Raw genomic sequence first — 21,747 nt, forward strand, 5'->3', positions numbered from 1 at the left:
CCTCTATACAGCTGCTACTGGCGACCCGTTAGACATTTTTGGCATATCTTGTGGATATACCATAAATGTCTGCTGTCAGAATAACCCTGTACGGGGGGGCTCTTTATAAAAATTGTACCTCCAAGTGGTGATTTTAGGGACAGCCAGGGGGTAGCATTTGTTTACATGCACTCGTCCTCAGATGTGACATATGTCCACAAAGTTCTACAGTATGTAAGCATTCCATCTTTCAGGATAAGACATACTTAAAGGGAAAATACAGTCAAAATTATGCTCAGATATATTATAGATACTGTACGTTTAAGAAGATCACATTGGGTAGTCTGTAATCTCAGACTGCTTCAGATTTCCAGACTATGGAGGGCTCTAAAGAGCACACAAAATGCTTTGGCACAATATTACATAATATTCCCAAAAAAAAATAGTAGTATTGAATAACGCAAGTAAGCTAAGACATTGTATTCGATTTCTAGTTACCGAAATCTTCGAGCAGTGCCAAAGAGGTTCTAGTGCTCTATAGAGCCCAAGAGTATATGTTCCACGGACGTAGACTATGGGGCTGCTATAAGACCCCTGGAGTGGGGGCCATGACTGGATTGGGTGCAACGCTTATTTTAAGGGTGAAAACCTGTGCAAGGATTCCTTTCCACAAGTCATAGAAAGGTGTCGGGAATCAACTCAATGATCATGAAAATGAGATGGGGCAAACAAGCATCAAGTCCCCCTGACCCAGGTGACTAGAGGTGTGGTAGAGGGGCACCATTTTAATCTTTGATATGGGGGCTTCCTCACCTCTATCTCTATCGTTCTGAGAATCAGTGTTAGTCGGAGACCAAAGACTTCACCAATAAGATATTTTCAAATGTATCTCGAAAGTTCATTTGGATTTCTACTTTAATACTACTTTCTGCAAACTCAGTCTTCAAGATCAGTGAATAAAGCCTGGATTGGAACTGAATGTATATGAGGAAGTGCAAGCAATGGAAAATACTTAGAAAGGATCATTCGCCTCGTCCTGACAGGTCTATTATAGTAAATACAGTTTTTGTATTCCCCATGAAATAACACTTCTGGGACATAAATTCTTAGAACTCTACGTTGTGTAATTCCTCTGTTGTTCCTCCTAGTAATTTATTAATTAATTGACCACTGGTGTGAACATGAACAACTGGGTGTCCCTACCCTGTCTTATACAGTTAGCACTGATTGGACATGGTCAGACCGTGTAGGAACACCCCCTCCCCCCCAAACTGGTAACACTCCGTTGTCAATTTATTCATAGATTTATAGGAGGAATAGCAGAGGGATTGCACAATGTACAGTGCTAAGAAAACATGCTTCAGAATTGTTATTTTATGGGGAATACAAGTATTTACTAAAACAGACATATCAGGATTGGTGACAGGTCCTCTTTAAATATTCACAGGCTCCACTAAACCATCATACAAACCTGTTTAAATCATATGTTTAGTAGATTTTTCCTGACCGCTACGGTAATGCGCTGTATTCAGAAAGAGATTGAGTGAATTATGTATCTAGTCCTTGATTTGTCTCATCAATTGGATTAAGCTTCTAAATAATCTTGGCAGATACACGATCATTAGCTTTCAGAATCATGACCTCAATCTGGCAGACATTTTCTCATTTTATAAAATATGTTTCTACACTAAAATATCCCTCTATTAATGCTGCCAGTTTGGCAAAGTATTGTTAAAGGTTTCAGCCAGCTCTGGGTTCATTCAGCAAAATTCATTTAGTAAACATATACCCCGTATTGTATAACAAAACCGTATACGATAAAATGTATATGACCTAAATAAACAAATCAGATATCAGCTTTATACGGTTTTACTTTCCTTTAAAGCACATTTTCACATAAAATTACCAGGAAAAATCTTTCAGCTGCTCAGCCATTCCAACACTTCCTACAGTTCAACATGTGCACGGACATTATGTGGATCTGAACCTTCATTCACATAAAAGGGTGAGGGTGGGGATTTAGAGGAGATTGAAGGAAGTCTGTCACCAAAAATAAACGCGTTGAAGGGGTTATCCGGGATTTTAAAATTGATGACCTGTCCTTAGGATTATTAGGATATTAGATCGGTGGTGGTCGGACTCTCAGCATCCCCACCAATCAGCTGGAGGGGCCTCGGCGCTGGTATGCTCTTCATTGTTTACATAAGTGAATAGGGCTGTGCTGCAATACCTCGCATAGCATCTACGAAAGTAACGGCTTGTGTAAGTACGAACAGAAATAAAAACCATATCAACAATGAAGAGGCTGCAGTTATCGTTCAAGCCGCCCCGCGGCCCCTTCAAACAGCTGTTCAGCGGTAGTGCCGAGAGTCGGACCCCCACCGATCTAATATTGATCGCCTATCCTAAGGATAGGATTTCAATTTTAAAATCCCAGATAAACCTTTTAAGAAAGAGAATCTATTACACGTCCTATAGAAAATACATCCGCTCAGGTAATACGCATTCAGGACGGCAATCTAACACACACTAGATCTAAATTAATATGCCTGAAAGGCCAAAAGGCACCTTGTGGTCGCAGGCGAGGAGCTGTTTTTATGGGGACAGAGCCAGGCAAAAAATCTCGCATCTGTAGCAGTAGACAGTCTGAATATTAGGCTACGAAACCAAATATCTACTTCCACTGTTTAGATCAGATTTCTGATTCATATTACATATTGTTTAATATCAAGTACCCCTTTAGCATTATGTATGGGAAGACTGGTTCATACTCACCAGAAAATGGAGTTTTGCCAATTATCAAAACATTCGGCAAAGTCATCATAACCAACTGCTGTAAGGATTCCTGCGGAGGAGAGGGGGACATTACACACATATGTAACGGATACTGTGGTAAAATATCTTCAAAGAATTAATAGTCAACCACACACAAATGACTCACAATGTATTTTACAGTCCTGCTGAATTACATAAACATATGAGATGGAAATGCAGATATTTTATATTACCTACATATAAAATATAATGCTAATATACCTAAAATGCTTTTCTGCAATAAAAACACTGGATTTTCTCCGCCACCTAATTTGTATTGCTCACTAGCATCTATTATACATTATTATATAATATTATTGTAAAGGGCGTGATGAAAGTATCAAGTAACCAAACGTTCAAACTTCTGACAGGTCATAGTGACATGTTAGAAGTTTTATTGGTGGGGGTCCGAGTACCGAGACCCCCACTAATCGTTAAAACGAAGAATCGGCAGAAGCGTTCGTGTGAGAGCTGAGCCGCTTGGTTTCTTTTCCGAAATGCCAATGAAGCGGTGTAGGGGCTCATAGACTTTCTATTGAGCCCGTACACTGCTACATCGATTTCCGGAAAAAGCCAAACAAACTAAGCGGCTCAGCGCTCACATGAGCACTTCTGCCGCTTCGTTTTAGTGATTGGTAGGGGGGTCTCAGTGCTCGGACCACCACCAATCAAAACTTCTGACATGTCACTATGACATGTCAGAATTTGTTGAACGTTTAGTTACCCTTTAAGTGAATCTCCACCTTTTATCATCATGTTGCTTTTAGGTCCAAAATTCTGTTCTAATTACATTTATTTTTTTAGCTTTATGCCATTTTTATGATCCCCTGCACAGACATGGATTTCAAATATAACCTGCAGCCGCCACTAGAGGGGGTTTAGGAGCAAACTGCATACTGTGTTATTACGGAGTTCAATGTGTAAAACAGTATGCAGTAAGCGATTTAGCTCCCTCTAGAGGAGGTTGTAAACAGGCAGCGTTATTCTTTTTAACTATATTAACCCTTTCAGGAAACAGACTTTTTTTTTTATATTCAGCTTCATTTTTTTCCTCCCTACCTTCCAAAAGCCATAACTTTTTTCTTTTTCCGTCGATAAAGCCATTAGAGGGCTTATCATATAGTGTATTAGGAAACTGGAAAAAAAAGATCTGTGATGTGGAATAGGAAAAAAACAGTGATTCCTCAATATTTTGAGGGGTTTCGTATTTACGGCTGTCATTGTACGGTAAAAATAGCAATTTTATTCTACCATTCAATAAGATTACGGTGCTACCAAATTTATATAGTTTTTTATGTTTTACTACTTTTACAAGTGAAGAAACTGTTAAAATTAAAATTTATGTCTTGTCACCACATTCGGAGAGCTATAACTTTTTTATTTTTCTGTCGATTGAGCGGTATGAGGGCTTATATTTTGTGGGGTGAGCTGTAGTTTCTATTTTGGGCTACATGAGACTTTTTGATCACTTTTTATTTCATTTTTTGTGGGATATGAAGTGACCAAAAAAACAGCAATTCTGGCGGTTTAATTTTTTACGGCGTTTACAGTGCGGGTTAAATAATGGTATATTGTAGTAGTTTAGACTGATACCAATTTTATTTAACTTTTACGTTACTTTAGAGGAAAAACTATTTTATTTTTTTTTAAATCGAGTCTTTTTTCTTTTCTTCTTTTAATAATTTTTGTTTTTACAATACTAAAAGCGAACTCTTTTTTTTTTTACACATTTCATTAGTCCCCCCTAGTGGACTTTAGAAAGCGATCGTTAGATCACTGGTACAATACCTCAATACTAATGGATTGCAGTATATTGTCATTTTTACAGGCACCTCAAGAGATGAAGAATGGCAGTCCTGGGGGCCTTCATTAGGACCCTGGGCTGCTATGTCAACCATCGACACCCCCAGTCTTGTCGCGGGAGGGGGGACGATCAGATGTCAGAGGGTGGGGCGCCCCTCTTTCTAAAGTCTTAGATGCTGCGATTGTGATTGATCACAGCATCTAAGGGGTTAAACGGACGGGAACAGCATGATTGCTGATCCTGGCCGTTAGTCCTGGGTGTCAACCCACTCCAATCACCACCCCCCGGCACCACGACGTGCTATTAAGTTGTGGAGCGTGTAGGGGTGCAAGAGATTGGGAATTCTGTATCAGGAAAACTGATCTCCAAACGCTATATAGAAATATATTTAAAAATTAGTCAGCACAAAATTGTGAACCTATTTGCATAAAAAGAAAAACAAAATGCAATTAATTTATTTTTATACGCTTTATGAGAAATATAGTTCATGTAATAAGGCAGATCTATTCATCAATTCTGAAATAAGGACATTTCATGAGCAAGGAGGGACAGAGAAATTTTGCTCAAAATTATGGCCTTTTTAGTTTTTAAAGAGGGACATTTGGGAAATATCAGGTCTCTAAATAGTTGCAATTTAGGAGAACAAGAATAGTATTATTACAAATGCACCGCCCCAAGACATTTCTTTCCATGGAAGGACATGTTATTAGATGTCTTAATCATGACAATGCACATTCACATATTAAAACTCCCATGACCATGATATGAAATTATTATCGGACTCTGCTCATCGTTTCATGAATCCATTCTCACATGTGGATCTGAAGAGAACTGTGGCAGGAGATCGCATTATTGTGAGATTAGTAAGATCTGCCTTAACTCATAAGCCTCTAGATGTCTATTAAATGAGTAACATCCCTAAATATGCTGACTCCAGTGCAGAATTTATTCACTGTGCTATGCCGAGTGCAGGGCCTGAAAAGAGAAGTGCATGAAACGGATTCGAAGAACACCAAAGAGAGAATCCCTGTCATACACTGTACCCTCAGGTTTTCCCTGGTTGTTCTTTTAAGAATCTTCATCACTGTATTGTATCAGAGCTGGAATCGTGACAACATAGTTGTGTGAAGTGGGCTTAGCTTGAAACTTTTGACCCTTTGACTATGTTCACACTTGCTGATAGAAAGGGGTTGAGGTAGATAATGTTTGACAGTATTTCCTGAACAAGGCTAGTCATTGTATTTTCATCACGTGAAATCACCATCTCATAAATGTTAGATGTGCAATGAATCCTCACAATGCCAGAACACGAGTCATATCCTCCTGCTTGATGTGATCGTAGGATAACAGGATGAACGCATGATATGGCTAAGGGCTAGTGGCTCCCGGGTCCTGTTTGTTTTTGTTTTTTTATTGCGGAGCCATTCACTAGAATGGGTAAGACGGACGACAAATATAGATAAGAGTTCGACTTATTCTAAAATTTGCAGAACAGATACACGTAGCCGCAAAAAAATGGATGTGTTCATGGCCCCATAGAAATGAATGGTTCACTATGCCATCTGCAAAAAAAGGGATAGGACACTAAAGAATACAACAGTCATGTGCATGAGCCCCTGATGTGCATGATGCCCCTGAGAAATAAATATAAAACATTCATATAAAAGCGTAAATGATTATAGGACAATCCTGGTTACATAGCATGAGCAACATAAAGAACCTAACCGCTAGAGATGCCTACACCACAAACCTAAGAAGTTTAAAGGTAGCTACACAAAAAGCAGATGTCTCTTCAAGACAAACAAACAGACGGTGAGACCCCTCAAACCACCACAAACTGTGTATGAAACCGTTTCTCTTTGTGTAAAACAAAAGATCAGCACTTTAAAAGGGGTTGTCCACTACCGAACAACTATACGATCGGCGGGGGTACGACACCCAGACCCTGCACCGATTGCTGCTTCGGCTGCCTGTGGGCACCGGATGTCATTGCACAGTATGCATTGTACAAAGCCAGAAGCAGATGGCTCCGTACATTGCTTAGCGGCCGTGCTGCCTAACTGCAGCTCTGCTCCTATTCACTTGAATCGGCCTCCGGTATGGATGTCTGGTGCCCGAAGGCAGCAGTAGCAGCTGATCGGTGCGGGGTCTGGGTGTTGGACACGCACTGATCGTATACTGAGGACCAATCCGGTGGATAGGTCATCAGTTGTCCGGTAGTGGAAACCCCCTTTAACATCAGCCAACAAGTGCTTCATGTATTGTATTGGATTGGATTTAAATATATAATTCTGTTTTCTTCCAGAAAAAGCACCCCACTTGAAAAGTGGCTGCATGGTGGCTCAGCCGTTAGCATTATTGCCTTGCTGGGGTCCTGAGTTCGAATACAACCAAGGACATCATCTGCATGGAGTTTGTATGTTCTCCCCATGTCTGTGTGGATTTCCTCTCACACCTCATTGGTCGATTTGGAATTTAGATTGTGAACCCCCACTGATGTGAGTGATGATAATCTCTGTACCGCGCGAAGCACTACGTTGGCGCTATATAAATGAATAAAATAAAAAACACACACAAGAATTACATGTTTTTAGAAGAAAGTAACCAAGAGTTTTAACTCTTGTACAACCCTGTTACGTGAGTGAATTGGGCACAGCCAGGCTACATATGGTCACCCTAGTCTAGGCCATGACATAATACAAGAGAAAATCATTTTTTATCTTCTGATCCTCTATATTAGAGACTAAATACATACTATAAACTGGTACCACTCGGTAGCCTGGTGTTACATACAACTAGTCATTCATCAAAGTCTTACAAATATCAGAGAGCTTTGAAATAACAGACGAAGTGTAATTCCTGGCCAAGTCCTGAAATGCACTGCAGGAGAAAGCAGTAAAAAGCTTCTAAACTGAACAGATTAACATTCCTACAATGGAGAAGTGAAGCAGCTGAACACTGTTTAATGTGCTCTGTCTCCAACTTACAACTTACTGTATTTTAAAGGCCTTTAAAGCAAAGTCTTGTTATTAAAGTTACTATTATTGCAAAGCATTGGCAGGAATATGGGCAGTTTCATTGGAGCTCACGCTATTCTTTGTCTCCATGGACAAACAGTAAATGATCCAACCACCTGGGCATGGATTTATAGATCTTGTTCACCCAACATATGCTTTCGGCTCCTTCTATTCCAATGCGACATTCAATATACCCAACCCCCACCATATCCCATCTGTATTAAACAAGGAGCTAGACGGTCAAATAGCACAATTACAGATGAGAAGCGTGGCAGAAATCCAGAATACAGCAGGATACAGACTGCATAAAGACACTCCTCACATTTTTGTGCAAGGTCTGTAGATCCCTCGATAAACAAAAATATACGGAAAGATTAATGTTACTATTAGTAATATATCAATCCTAAAATTAGACGATACTAGAAAAAATGGACTAGATAGAAGATGGCCATTAGCTAGGTTGTGATCTATGCTGGTATCTTGATGTCCTTTACTATCTGCTCAATAGTTATTTTATTTTTTCTCAAAGAGTTATCCTTTATTTAATTAGTTTTAATATAGGTGTGTATTATTCTTGCCCTGGAGGGTACATAGGTGGGCCTAAGGCTTCATTCACATCTGCGTCAGGGCTCCGTTCAGGCGTTCCATCGGAGCTTTCCGTCGGGAACGGAACCCTGACTGATACAAACTGAAACCGTAGGTTTCCGTTTCCATCACCGTTGATTTCAATGGTGATGGATCCGGTGCCAATCGTTTCAGTTTGTCCCCGTTGTGCAAGGGTTCAGTCGTTTTGATGGGATGAATACCGTAGTCGACTACGGAACGTCAGAACGGAGCCCTGATGCAGATGTGAATGTAGCCTAGCAGATGTGAACGTAGCCTAAGGGGAATATGTAGGAGCATTTTTTTATTTTTTTTTGCTATTGCAATGTAATGTCCTGATGTGAGATGTTTTTTGTTATCATTTATTTATCAAAATAAAAAGTTAAAAGAGAATAAAATATAAAAGTAATGTATTAATCCTTGAGTTATCTTCAAATGGTTCTTGCAGGACTTTGATATGGATATCCTATACTTAGGATAGGTCATCATTATCAGATCGGTGAGGGTTTGACTCCTGGCACCCCCACGTTCAGCTGATTAAAGGGGCTGTGGCGCTCCGGGGCAATCTTTTCTTACAACTTAGAATTCTGGCCCATCTTTTCTTATAATTCTGCATTGTGTGCTTCCTCTGTTATTCCTCTTGGAAATGTATGAATTTATTAATAATTGGGTGTTACCACTTATGGATAGGGCATGTCTCTAGACAGTCTGACACTACTGTCAAGACTGAATGGACAGTGTCAGACACACCCTATTGACATGGAAAATGTTAACTGCTAATTGTCAATTTATTAATATATTTCCAAGAGGAATAACAGAGGAACACAAGAAGATGCTTTGTTATTTTATGGAAAATACGAGTATTTACTAGAACAGACATTTCCAGAGAGCTGACAAGTCCTATTTAAAGTCGAATATGTCTCTACTCCAAATTCCCCTTTTACTTCCTTCAATGTAAAACAATGGTACTCAGTGCCTTGTCACATTGTTATCCTCCTGGTCCTAGTGCAGATCATACACTGGAAACGTAACCAGTGAGATCCAGTAAGTTACCAGCTTTCATACAGTCAGAGATGAATAACTTTATTCCTGTTCATGAAGGATATGATATATAATGCTACAAAAATACAACAGGCTGAGCTCTGTTCCTTGAGACTGACTAATGGAAGCTTAGTCATCAATACAAACTCCTGTGTGAAGCTCATCCAGAAAGAAGACAAAGCAAAGGATGTAGTTAAGCTAGAAAATTGCTGACGCGGATCAATTATTGAAAAAAAGCAAATGTCTAGCTAAGAGTTGAGCCATAGTAGTCAATAAAGTAGAAATGACATTTGATCATTTTTTGTAATCACAGTGTAATTCACAGATGTACAGAAGGTAAAAATCTATTGTCCCTTCATCTTCTCTTATAAATGCTCTGCCAGCGGAGATGGTTATACATCTGCCAATTGCACTGGAAGGTATAAAGGGGATGTGGGTACCACAAGTCTAGCACAATCCAGTGGGACAAGTGTGTCTACTTACTATAATATAACTGTCATTTCCACAAAGCGTTAAACCCACAATACTAGTGTAGAGTACTGGTAAGAGTAAGGAAGGTGGTTTGTTCATATTGCTGGAAAAATAATTAAATTCATTCATTGAAAAGCATATATGTGTCATGACCTACTGGGGGATGGGAGTCATGGAGCACAGGCCTCAGGGGAACCCACTGCAGCCCATGTCAATCTGATCATCTAACAAGACTTTTGTCTATTGTTTCATTTCCTGGAACATAAAGCAAGGGAGAATAAATATCAGTAGTAAAAGCAGTTTGCCTACTCATGAACATAAATATATGATGGGCACGGTGATTTTGGAATCCACGTTTTAGTCTTCGGTTAGTAAGCGGATAGTACGCACATGTAAAGCTCATTTTTTAGATAAGATTTTCAGTGTTTGCTACTGTATATAGAGAAGTGGTCACTCAAATGCACAGTGAACCCTAAAAGGGTTTTAGGAGATTCTGAAAAGGTCTGTTTTTTTTCCAGAAACAGCACGGCTCTCGTCCATAAGTCTGGTAGTGGCACACGTCTCAAACCAAGATCCTGAAACTTCACTTGAAGTTAAAATATACATTATTCAATTCCGTTCTAAATCACATTACTGTTGACACATTAAACCGAAGTCATAACCCTTAGATAGCGGTCGGTTGACAGCTATTCCTCTCAATACCACCATACATATGTGAAATCAATGGGGAGAGGAGAATATGCCTCTGCCAGACACTTTCGGAAGCGGTTATCTCCCGTGAGACCAAAGGATCGGGCATGTTAAAATTAGACATCCAGGTTATCGGCAGATGTGGGGAGGATAGTCGGGACACTTCTATACACATTTGATGGTCACCGGGTTCGGCCGACGTTCATCTAATATGTATGGGCACCTTGATATTTTATCCACCAGAGTCTACTGCTTATTCATTCTAATTAATCTGTCAGCAATTTCGCTCATAATTTGGAGAATTTCATTTTAAAACTGTGCTTTTAAACTTTCCCTGATTAACTTTACCTTGTTTATAGGCAGTGGTGCATCAAGATCAATCGCAACCACAACTGAGCCCCTAGGCCTGGATGACCCGATGATGGAATAATGACATATCAGGCTACACAAATGAATACTTCACTATTATAGTGTATATAGAAATACAACCTTACCTAATGTACACAAGCACTTAAAGAGGCTCTGTCACCAGATTATAAGTGCCCTATCTCCTACATAATCTGATCGGCGCTGTAATGTAGATTACAGCAGTGGTTTTTATTTTGAAAAACGATCATTTTTGAGCAAGTTATGACCAATTTTAGATGTATGCTTATTAGTTTCTTAATGCCCAACCGGGCGTTTTTTAACTTTTGACCAAGTGGGCGTTGTAAAGAGAAGTGTATGACGCTGACCAATCAGTGACCAATCAGCGTCATACACGTCTCTCCATTCATGTCCGTCTGTATTCACAGCACAGCTTGATATTGTGAGATCACGCTGTGCTGTCACATACACCCACATTAACTTTACTGAAGTGTCTTGAGAGTGAATAGACATCACCTCCAGCCAGGATGCGATGTCTATTCAAACTCCCGACACTTTGGTAAGGTTTGTGTGGGACTTAAATCACAGCACAGCGTGATCTCGCGAGATCACACTGTGAATGACAGCACAGCGTAATCTCGCAAGATCACGCTGTGCTGTGTGAGTAAGTCCCACAAAAACTTTACCGAAGTGTCGGGAGTGTGAATAGACATCGCATCCTGGCTGGAGGTGATGTCTATTCACTCTCAAGACACTTCAGTAAAGTTAATGTGGGTGTATGTGACAGAACAGCATGATCTCGCGAGATCATGCTGTGCTGAGTACAAATGGACATGAATGGAGAGAAGTGTATGACCAATCAGCGTCATACACTTCTCTTTACAACGCCAAATGGTCAAAAGTTCAAAAACGCCCAGTTGCGTATTAAGAAACAAATTAGCATACATCTTAAATTGAACATAACTTGCTAAAAAATTATCGTTTTTCAAAATAAAAACCACTGTTATCTACATTACAGCGCCGATTACATTATGTAGAAAATAGGGCACTTATGATCTGGTGACAGAGCATCTTTAACATCATTTCATACAGTTAAGGCTGAATTATAGGGAGGACAAAAGTCCAGGGGCTTCCACCACCGAGGGACTTTTACAAACCAGTACCTTCCAGGCCTTCCCAGAAACAACCAGCAGTAAGACACTTCTAACTAGTAGAAACCTGGCGATCAAGCGTGCATGTTTATGGTCATAGGAAGAGGAGATAAGGATCTTTCAGATACCTCTGCGGAAAGGATCGGGCCTGTTAAAATCCAACATGCTGAACCTGGTTTCCTTTAACAGCAGACACTGGGGGACAGCATGGCTGCCGTCATATACATTAGATTGTGAGATCCTATTGACATCAGCGAGACCTGCCAATAATTATGTAATGTCTATGTGCAGTGTAAGCTATCCATGTATTATAGGACACCGCTATCAGAGAAGGGGGTCCCCACCAATTTTTTTGCCAATGTCTTTCCCCAACCTTTATCTAACATTGCACAGTTGCACCATTCTCAGTGAGGTGAGCGCAGGTATGGAATCTGGACCCAAGAGCTTTATTCTACACCTCTGGTGTCCTATCTGCCTAGGTGTTTGACTATGGTAAGAAAGCAACAAATCAGTTAAAAAATAATCTGATCATAATGTATAAGAATAGATGTTTGCTTTCCATAGGAAGCGAGTGATGACAAACCCTGTAATCCCTGTAATCAGTAATGGGCACCGTGCTCTCTTCCACAAAATCACATAAATGTTATTTCCTGGTAAATGTGTGGTAAGCGGCATGAGTCATGCCACTCACAGCTGATGGCTGGTGCTTTAAACTTCAGGACATGGTTTTATGAATACTGCCCTTTCTGTACGGTAAGGCTACATTCAGACGAGCGTGTCTGATTTGTGCGTGTAAAAAACAGTGTTTTTCCTACATTTCAAGTCTGTGTGCCATCAGTCGGTGTTGCGTATGGCATCAGTGAGCTTTGCGTGTGGCATGTTTTTCACATCCGTGCAAGCACTTTTCTTTATTCTCTTTAATTCTCTGCATTTCTTTGCAACTGATGCGTGAAACACAGACATCACACGAATGTCGTCCGTGTGCGGTCTGTGGTTTTTCTCCCACCCATAGACAGAAAAACGCACCAATATAGGACATACAGTGAGTTTCACGCAACGGACACTCGCTGCGTAAAAACTCACGCATGTATGAATAGTCTCATTTCAATGAATGGGTCCGTGTTCTGTCAGTTATTTCAACGCACAGAACACGGACAAGGAACACGCTCGTCTGAATGAGCCCTAACATTTACCAAAACCTAAAAGTACATCGGATTAACCCTAACCTCACAACATATTATTTAGTAATGTATTTAATGACTATTCTTCATGCCTTTCCTGGAAACATAAGGGGGAATATATTAAGACTGGTGTTTTATATGATTAACCCTGCCCACTTTAAGATTGCAAACTTTAGTATAAATATGGTGTGTGACAAAATGTGCTACTTTTCTATGTAAGGTCTTAATAAATGGCCCCACTTTGTGTTTCACTCCCTGGTCATCTTAAGGGGTTGTCTCAGCCGGCCCACCGCTATTCATACGCATGTGTAAAATGATACCAAGACTCAATGAAAAGCAGAGTTTAACCACTTGAAAACACAGCCAATTTTACGTTTTGTTTTTTTCCTCCCTACGTTCCAAAAGCCATAAATTTTTTCGAGGGTTTATTTTTTGTAGGACGAATAGTAGTTTTTAATGGCAAATTTAATTTTTTTTTATGATGTACTACTTCTACAACATATTTATTTACGGTCTATGGAACGGTGTGAGGGCTTGTTTTTTGCAGGCTGTAATTTTTACTTTTGTTTTAGTCCCCCTAGTCGACTTGTTCAAGTGATCATTTGATCGTTGGTACAATATACCGCAACACCTATGTATTGCAATGAAATGTCATTTTTACTGGCTCCTAATAAGCAGGGCTTAATGGGAGCAGAAACATGGCAGACCTGGGGGCCTTCATTAGGCCTCCGGACTGCCGTGATAACCATCGGCAACTCACAATCGTGTTGCGGGGGGGGGGGAGGGGGGGATTGGCTGTTGAAGGGGACAGAATTTTAAGTGAAGTCTCCAGAACTGCACCAAATTGCATGTACATGAAGGTATCACTCTGGACTGCAGCTGTAGGGGCAGGGTGTCCACTGCACCACTTTGGCCACATTAGTATCTTCTGACACAGGTAATATCATATACCACAGTGTGTGTCATGAAAAACGTGGTCTTAAAAATGGAGTGTGTGAACCTAGCCTTAGAAAGATAGACTAGTATATGGCAAAGATCCACAGCCTTGTTCATGATGGAAATGCAGGTTGCTGATCACCTTTGATGTTTTACTGACAATTCGTAAAATAACATTCAGTGGACTTTAGTGCATTTAATTTATAACCAATTCATACAACCCTAAAATTAGTGGAACAAACCCAAACGAAAACATGGGCCTCAAAGCAGATTAAGACTTAAAAGGAAAAGTATATTAGATTACCACCTATATCCGTTCCTGCACTGTAGAAAATATAGCCGATGTAATTTAATATATTTTACTGTACCCTGCAGAGGGCTGCTATCCAGATCCCCCTCACATCCTAACACTATTACACAGACATGCCATTGCCATGTAACAAAAAAACAACATTACTTTGCTTACAAGGAACATGAGGTCACGCTGTATTCTTGGCCACAAACAGCTTAGTTTGGTTAAATAATTCATTTTTATGGGTTATTTGGAGTTTAGTTGGGCGAAATCCATTTTTATTTTTGTAATTTGTAAAACTTTTATATTTATTTTATATGTTAACAGTCAAAGGGTATGTCCACATTTTTTTTATATATAATTCCAATGCATCCAAAATAAAAATTTAAACAACTTTGCAAATAGTCTTGATGTAAAATGTCCTATAGTTTTTAAGTCTAAAGCTCCTATGCAGAGCTATGTGTCTCCATGATAACAAACTCTGTGTAGTCTGATCCACATATGGGTGGGGGTCTTCCGCTTAGGACCCTCCTCAATAACTTAGAGCCACACAGTTGGACCCGGCCTGCCAATGTATTACATGGACGGCCATTCATTTAAATGGCCGCATATGATACAACATTGCAAGGGATGTGTATGGCTGGCCGCAGACTCCCCTGGAATAACAGCTAATCACCAGCGGTTTCTGAAGTCGGAGTGGCGGTTCTCATCTGGCTTTAATCTGATAAAAGGTTGTCAGATGAGGCAATCCCTTATAAATACATATGGAGCACGATGACAAGGATTGCTGCCAATAAAAAAACAGAAGCGTTATCAAGAAGGAAACAAAATTACCTGATAGTAAGACTTGATTTGTTTCACCAGGACCGATATGTTTTGTATTCTGAGCGAGGCATCATTATTGATCTTTTTGTAAATTTTTTGATTATCTGCTTTGGGGTTTCTGAAAAGGGAAAACATTCAGAATTATTTTCCATATTGTTGTAATAACATTTTTGTATGTACATTGACTACAATAAAGGGTAACTAAAGGTTCAACAAACTTCTGACATGTCATAGTGACATTTCATAAGTTTTGATTGGTGGGAGTCCGAGCACTGAGACCCCCACCAATCGCTAAAACGAAGCAGCAGAAGTGCTCGTGTGAGCGTTCAGCCGCTTTGTTACTGTTTGGCTTTTTTCGGAAAGCCGATGTATCGGAGTACGGGCTCATAGACTTTCTATTGAGCCTGTACACCGCTACATTGATTTCCAGAAAAGGCCGAACATAAACGAAGCAGCTGAGCGCTCACACGAGCTCTTTTGCCACTTCGTTTTAGCGATTGGTGGGGTCCCAGTTCTCGGACCCCCACCAATGAAAACTTCTTACATGTCACTGATATTACAGAAATTTGTCGAACGTTTAGATACCCTTTAAAGCAAAAAACTAGAGTAAAATTACGTCGGTACGAAGTTGAAAATTATAAACTACACCACACATACTTATAACAGCAATTATATTGCGGGCACTGCCTCCACAGGCCACTACGCTAGAACAGTGGTGCCCTTTTAACCTAGTCCGGTATTACCCAGAAGATGACAGTAAAAACAGCTATCGTTTTTGCCTTACAGGTGGCAAACTGATTTCAGCACGCTCATAGATGTATAGTATAGGGGGAGAAATAAAGAAGTCAACACATCTTGGCCACAATACAGAGTAATAATAATTTTAAATTATATAGCATTTTACAATTCAGAGGAAACATGTATAGACGAAATTAGACATTACATAGTAACAAAAATAATCAACAATTCAAAGAAGAGGAGTGAGGGCCCTGCTCGCAAGAGCTTACAATCAGCGCTCGGCTGTTTCCATCTGTCCCATAGACATTAAATAGAGCAGCGGATGCACTCGAAAACCGCTCCATTCATTGTTTCCCTTCCTGTGGTCGACAATGGGGGTTTAGTGCCACCATTATTGCGATAGGTAGGGCCCCCAACGATCAGACAATCATAATCGTGAATAGGTGATAATTGTGGATTCTGGGACATCCCCTTTAAAGCAATGTTCTAGCTGCCTTCAGCCACCACTAGAGGGAGCATGGCAGCTTAATGCATACTGTTGCACATTGAGCTCAATAATACAACAGTATTCCGTAAGCTCCCATGCTCCCTCTAGTGGCAGCTGCAGGCAGCCAAAAGAATAGGTTTTAAATCGAAGTCTTTGCAGAGAATTTGGAGCTTTGTATCAGTACAACAAAACTGATGACTATAAAGATATATTAAGAAATGAATCATAACAACATTTTGGGCTTAAAAGGATGATGGGTGATGATGATGATGATGATGATGGTGATGATGAAAAATGGAGAGTAACTTTGCAGATTACATTAAAACAGATTGGTTAGAGATTTATGCTGCCCTGTCTGAGGGGCATCATAAATGATAGACAGATACTCTGATTTTAGCAGTCTGTCACTTATTAGGTAATGTTAAAGGGGTATTCCAGGCACTAAAAATTGATGACTTAACCTCAGGACAGGCCAACAATAGCTGATGCGTCGAAGTCTGACTCCCGCCGATCATCTGTTTTGAAGGGGCCACAGCGCTGGTATGAGCGCTGCTTCCCCTTCATTTCATTTTGCCCACTGTGAATCGCCGACACGCATTTAGCAGTGATTCACAGGTATTGTAGCTATTTCTTCTACTGAAGTGAATGGGAGAAAAGGCTGCAATACATGTGAATCGCCGCTGAGTGCGTGTCGACGATTCACAGTGAGCAAGAAGAAATGAAGGGGAGGCAGCGCTTGTACGAGTGCTGCAGCCCTTTCAAAACAGCTGATTGGTTGGGGTCTCCAAAGTCAGACCCTGACCCATCAGCTTTTGATGGTCTATCCTGAGGATAGGCCATCAATTTTTGGTGGCTGCAAAACCCCCTTTATGTAGTAAGCAGTTATCATGTATTTAGATATATGAATATACTTGAACTCGTTGGCGCCACAAGTACAAGTTCTAAATTCCCCTAAATGACAGAACATTAACTAATAAGTAACAGACCAACTGGAATCAGCGTGTCTGTCACTTCTTTATGCTGCTCTCAGACAGGACAGCATAAATATAGGACAGATCTGCTTTGAAAAGGTCGTAACCAGTTATTAAGAACATGGTATTAATAAGTATAATGCACGTGTATTTTTCCACCTAGCCACAACTCTAACCTCTGTGCATCAGACCACATCAAGAAAAGGAACACTAAGCACCACTAATAGCACTTTCAATTGATATGAAATACTCAAGTTACAGTAAATAGAAATTGAAGGTTATAGGACTCAAATTTTCTATTATAATCCAAAAGTTATTTTGGTCTCATGATTGTTTCCCCTAATCATCGACAAAGCTTTTGTGTGAGTGGAGACTACAACAGACTGCTCGGTTAAGCTGGGGTAATGCAAGTCTTTCCTCTCTTCTTTGTCACCAGATTTTGCAACCCCTATCTCCTATTGCAGCAGATCGGCGCTGCAATGTAGATAAGAGTAACGTTTTTTTTTTTGTTTTTTTTTTAAAACGAGCATTTTTGGCCAAGTTATGACCGTTTTTATATTTATGTAAATGAGGCTTTCTAAAGTACAACTGGGCGTGTTTAAAGTAAAAGTACAACTGGGCGTGTATTATGTGCGTACATCGGGGCGTTTTTACTTCTTTTACTAGCTGGGCGTTGTGTATAGAAGTATCATCCACTTCTCTCCACAACGCCCAGCTTCTGGCAGTGCAAAGACACAGCCGTGTTCTCCAGAGATCACGCTGTGACGTCACTCACTTCCTGCCCCAGGTCCTGCATCGTGTCGGACCAGCGAGGACACATCGGCACCAGAGGCTACAGTTGATTCTGCAGCAGCATCAGCGTTTGCAGGTAAGTAGCTACATCGACTTACCTGATCTCTCGAGAACACGGCTGTGTCTGCACTGCCAGAAGCTGGGCGTTCTGAAGAGAAGTGGATGATACTTCTATACACAACGCCCAGCTAGTAAAAGAAGTAAAAACGCCCAGATGTAACTAACACAATACACTCCCAGTTGTACTTTAGAAAGACTCATTTACATAAATATAAAAACGGTCATAACTTGGGCAAAAATGCTCGTTTTAAAAAAAACTAAAAACGTTACTCTTATCTCCATTGCAGCGCCGATCTGCTGCAATAGGAGATAGAGGTTGCAAAATCTGGTGACAGAGCCTCTTTAATATGTTCTTATAAAGATAACTTTATTACGGCCACAAAGGGCCTAACCCGGGGGTTCTCCATCACCAAAGAATCCTATTGTGATCTAAGCTCGGTTCAGTAGAGCCATGGTGGTCCACGTCTTACATCTGCGATACAGACGGTAAATAATATAGCTATCTGAACTAGCTTCAGTGGAAGTCTGATGTATGAGGTTTGAATTAAAAAAACATACAAAGAATAAATACATGTGCAGCTTCTAACAGTATGCAGCTACATTGGAGCTAATGTATCAACATTTTTCTGGCAGTTTTCTGGCATAGAAAAGTCGCAAGAGTGCCCAAAAGTTGCAATTTGCACTTTTGGCCTTTTTGCACCACCCTCGCCACTTTTGTGGAAAGGGGTTGTAGCTTTGGAAAAGGGGCAGGGCAGGCCCACCAGAAAACTAGCATAAATAATAGAAATTTATGCCAGACCCTAGCTGGCGTAGATTTCACTCTCTGCCCCAACCTTGACACCCCTCACCCCCCAACATTGGAAAGTTAAACATCAAAAAAATGAAATAAAGAAAAAAAAAAAAAATTATATTATATATATATATATATATATATATATATATATATATATATATATATTTCTCACCTTTATGCTCTTCTTCTTCCCTCCCGGTCCACTTATTTCAGCACTTCTCATACAACATACTGACGCCAGGCAGCGTTAGAACCTTGTATAAGGGGCACTGGAGTGAATAGGGGACCTGGAGGGGAGAAGTGGATCAGTGAGGGGAGTATGTGTTTTTTTTATTTTATGGCCGATGTGGGGCAGGACGGACGGATGGTGTATGGCTGCGGTCGTTATACCACATTTATTAAGAGACTTTTACCGCTTAATAAATGTGTTGTACAGTGGCGTAACTACCGCTATAGCAGCCATAGCGGCTGCTACGGGGCCCGCAGCATGAGGGGGCCCGCTTCGCCCGCCGGCACGGCCCCCCCTCCCATGGCCGGAGGCTCCGCTAGCAGCCGCTATGGCTGCTACAGCGCGACGCCACTTAAGGGATTGTTCCTACAAAAGACATGCATCCCCTAACCACAGGATAGGGGATACATGTGTGATAACGCCATACAGACCCCCCTGTAGATAACGCCATACAGACCCCCCTGTAGATAACGCCATACAGCCCCCCTGTAGATAACGCCATACAGCCCCCCTGTAGATAACGCCATACAGCCTCCCCTGTAGATAACGCCATACAGCCCCCCTGTAGATAACGCCATATAGACCCCCCTGTAGATAACGCCATACAGAAACCCCCACCTGTACATATAGTCATATAGCCCCCCCCCACAAAAAAAACAAACGCCTATAGTTTGTCCTACAAAAGACATGCATCCCCTATCCACAGGATAGGAGATAAATGTGTGATCACTGGCAGCGATAAGGAGAACGGGGGACCGAAAGTCCCCCGAAGTTCTCCATGACAAACCTCGGACTTCCGGGGTCTGTCTGCAGCTCCATAGAAATGACTTGCGCACCGGTCACGCTTGTGCGCATGCGTGACCAGCGCTCCTTTCATTTTTATTGAACTGCGCAGATGCCGGAAGTCCGAGGTTAGTCATGGAGAACTTCGGGGGACTTTCGGTTCTCCTTATCACTGCCAGTGATCACACATTTATCTCCTATCCTGTGGATAGGGGATGCATGTCTTTTGTAGGACAAACTATAGGCGTTTGTTTTTTTTGTGGGGGGGGGGCTATATGACGATATGTACAGGTGGGGGTTTCTGTATGGCGTTATCTACAGCGGGGTCTATATGGCGTTATCTACAGGGGGGCTGTATGGCGTTATCTACAGGGGGGGCTGTATGGCGTTATCTACAGGGGGGCTGTATGGCGTTATCTACAGGGGGGCTGTATGGCGTTATCTACAGGGGGGTCTGTATGGCGTTATCTACAGGGGGGGTCTGTATAGCGTTATCTACAGGGGGGTCAGTATGGCGTTATCTACAGGGGGGGTCTGTATGGCGTTATCAACAGGGGGTCTGTATAGCGTTATCTACAGGGGGGTCTGTATGGCGTTATCTACAGGGGGGTCTATATGGCGTTATCTACAGGGGGGCTGTATGGCGTTATCTACAGGGGGGGCTGTATGGCGTTATCTACAGGGGGGCTGTATGGCGTTATCTACAGGGGGGCTGTATGGCGTTATCTACAGGGGGGGTCTGTATAGCGTTATCTACAGGGGGGTATGTATGGCGTTATCTACAGGGGGGGTCTGTATGGCGTTATCAACAGGGGGTCTGTATAGCGTTATCTACAGGGGGGTCTGTATGGCGTTATCTACAGGGGGTCTGTATGGCGTTATCTACAGGGGGTCTGTATGGCGTTATCTACAGGGGGGCTGTATGGCGTTATCTACAGGGGGTCTGTATGGCGTTATCTACAGGGGGGGTCTGTATGGCATTATCTACAGGGGGGATTTGGGGCTGTATGGCGCTATCTACAGGGGGCTGTGTATGGTGCTATCTATAGGGGGGCGCTGTGTGGTGGAATTTATAGGGAGGCACTATCTACAAGGGGGGGTTGTGTGATACCCAGCCTGTCTGCACCCAAGACAAGTAAGCTGCCCGATGATACGTGGCGCACTGCCCAGGGCTCCGTATGAGGACCAATAATATTGCAAATTGACTTCCACTGTTACGGCACAGTCATACATTGTTTCTTTAAATCACATAGAAAGCTTTTTTCTACACCGATATAAAAAAGCTGTAAACCATTCAATGTTTTTTTTCTTTTGTGACAATTGTGGGATGTTTGCCCATACCCAACAAGCCTGGTGGTATAATTCAATAGACTCATCTTTAAAGCTCAGAATGGAAAATAAAATATTCAGTCAGAAAATGTAGTCAATGTATTTGATAAATATTTCCCTATATGGTATGTTCAATTTTTCAAAAACATAAGGACAATCCATTCTACAGACCCAGCGACTCCATGAATGCAACTTTTTTGGTCTGTTCAAGAAAGAAAAGGATCCTTCCAGCAATAAAATACAGTAATTGTTAGTCTTTTATATGTAATTAAAAGCCTGTGGCCACAAAGCCTCTTTATTCTGTAAGAAGGTGGGAAGAACCTGGCTGTGTTCTGTCAGTATGAGGCTTTGTATCACAGTGTGGAGGTCTCCTGACAGCAACAAATCAAAGGGAC

At 41.2% G+C, this 21,747-nt stretch overlaps 1 protein-coding gene across 8 annotated transcripts in view; it reads right to left on the minus strand.

The window, feature by feature from the left end:
• Positions 1-21,747, minus strand: part of CCDC88A (coiled-coil domain containing 88A) — a 148,053-nt gene that overhangs the window by 72,477 nt on the left and 53,829 nt on the right. For all 8 annotated transcript variants that reach the window (XM_075863047.1, XM_075863046.1, XM_075863044.1 and 5 more), the window contains exons 3-4: positions 15,180-15,288; positions 2,755-2,824 (exon numbers count right to left, since the gene is read on the minus strand). In XM_075863047.1, the coding sequence (XP_075719162.1) occupies positions 2,755-2,824; positions 15,180-15,288 (179 nt within the window). The remainder of the gene's footprint in view (positions 1-2,754; positions 2,825-15,179; positions 15,289-21,747) is intronic.

Source organism: Rhinoderma darwinii, chromosome 4 (assembly GCF_050947455.1).
Source record: "Rhinoderma darwinii isolate aRhiDar2 chromosome 4, aRhiDar2.hap1, whole genome shotgun sequence".
In the NCBI taxonomy this organism is placed as follows: Eukaryota; Metazoa; Chordata; class Amphibia; order Anura; family Rhinodermatidae; genus Rhinoderma; species Rhinoderma darwinii.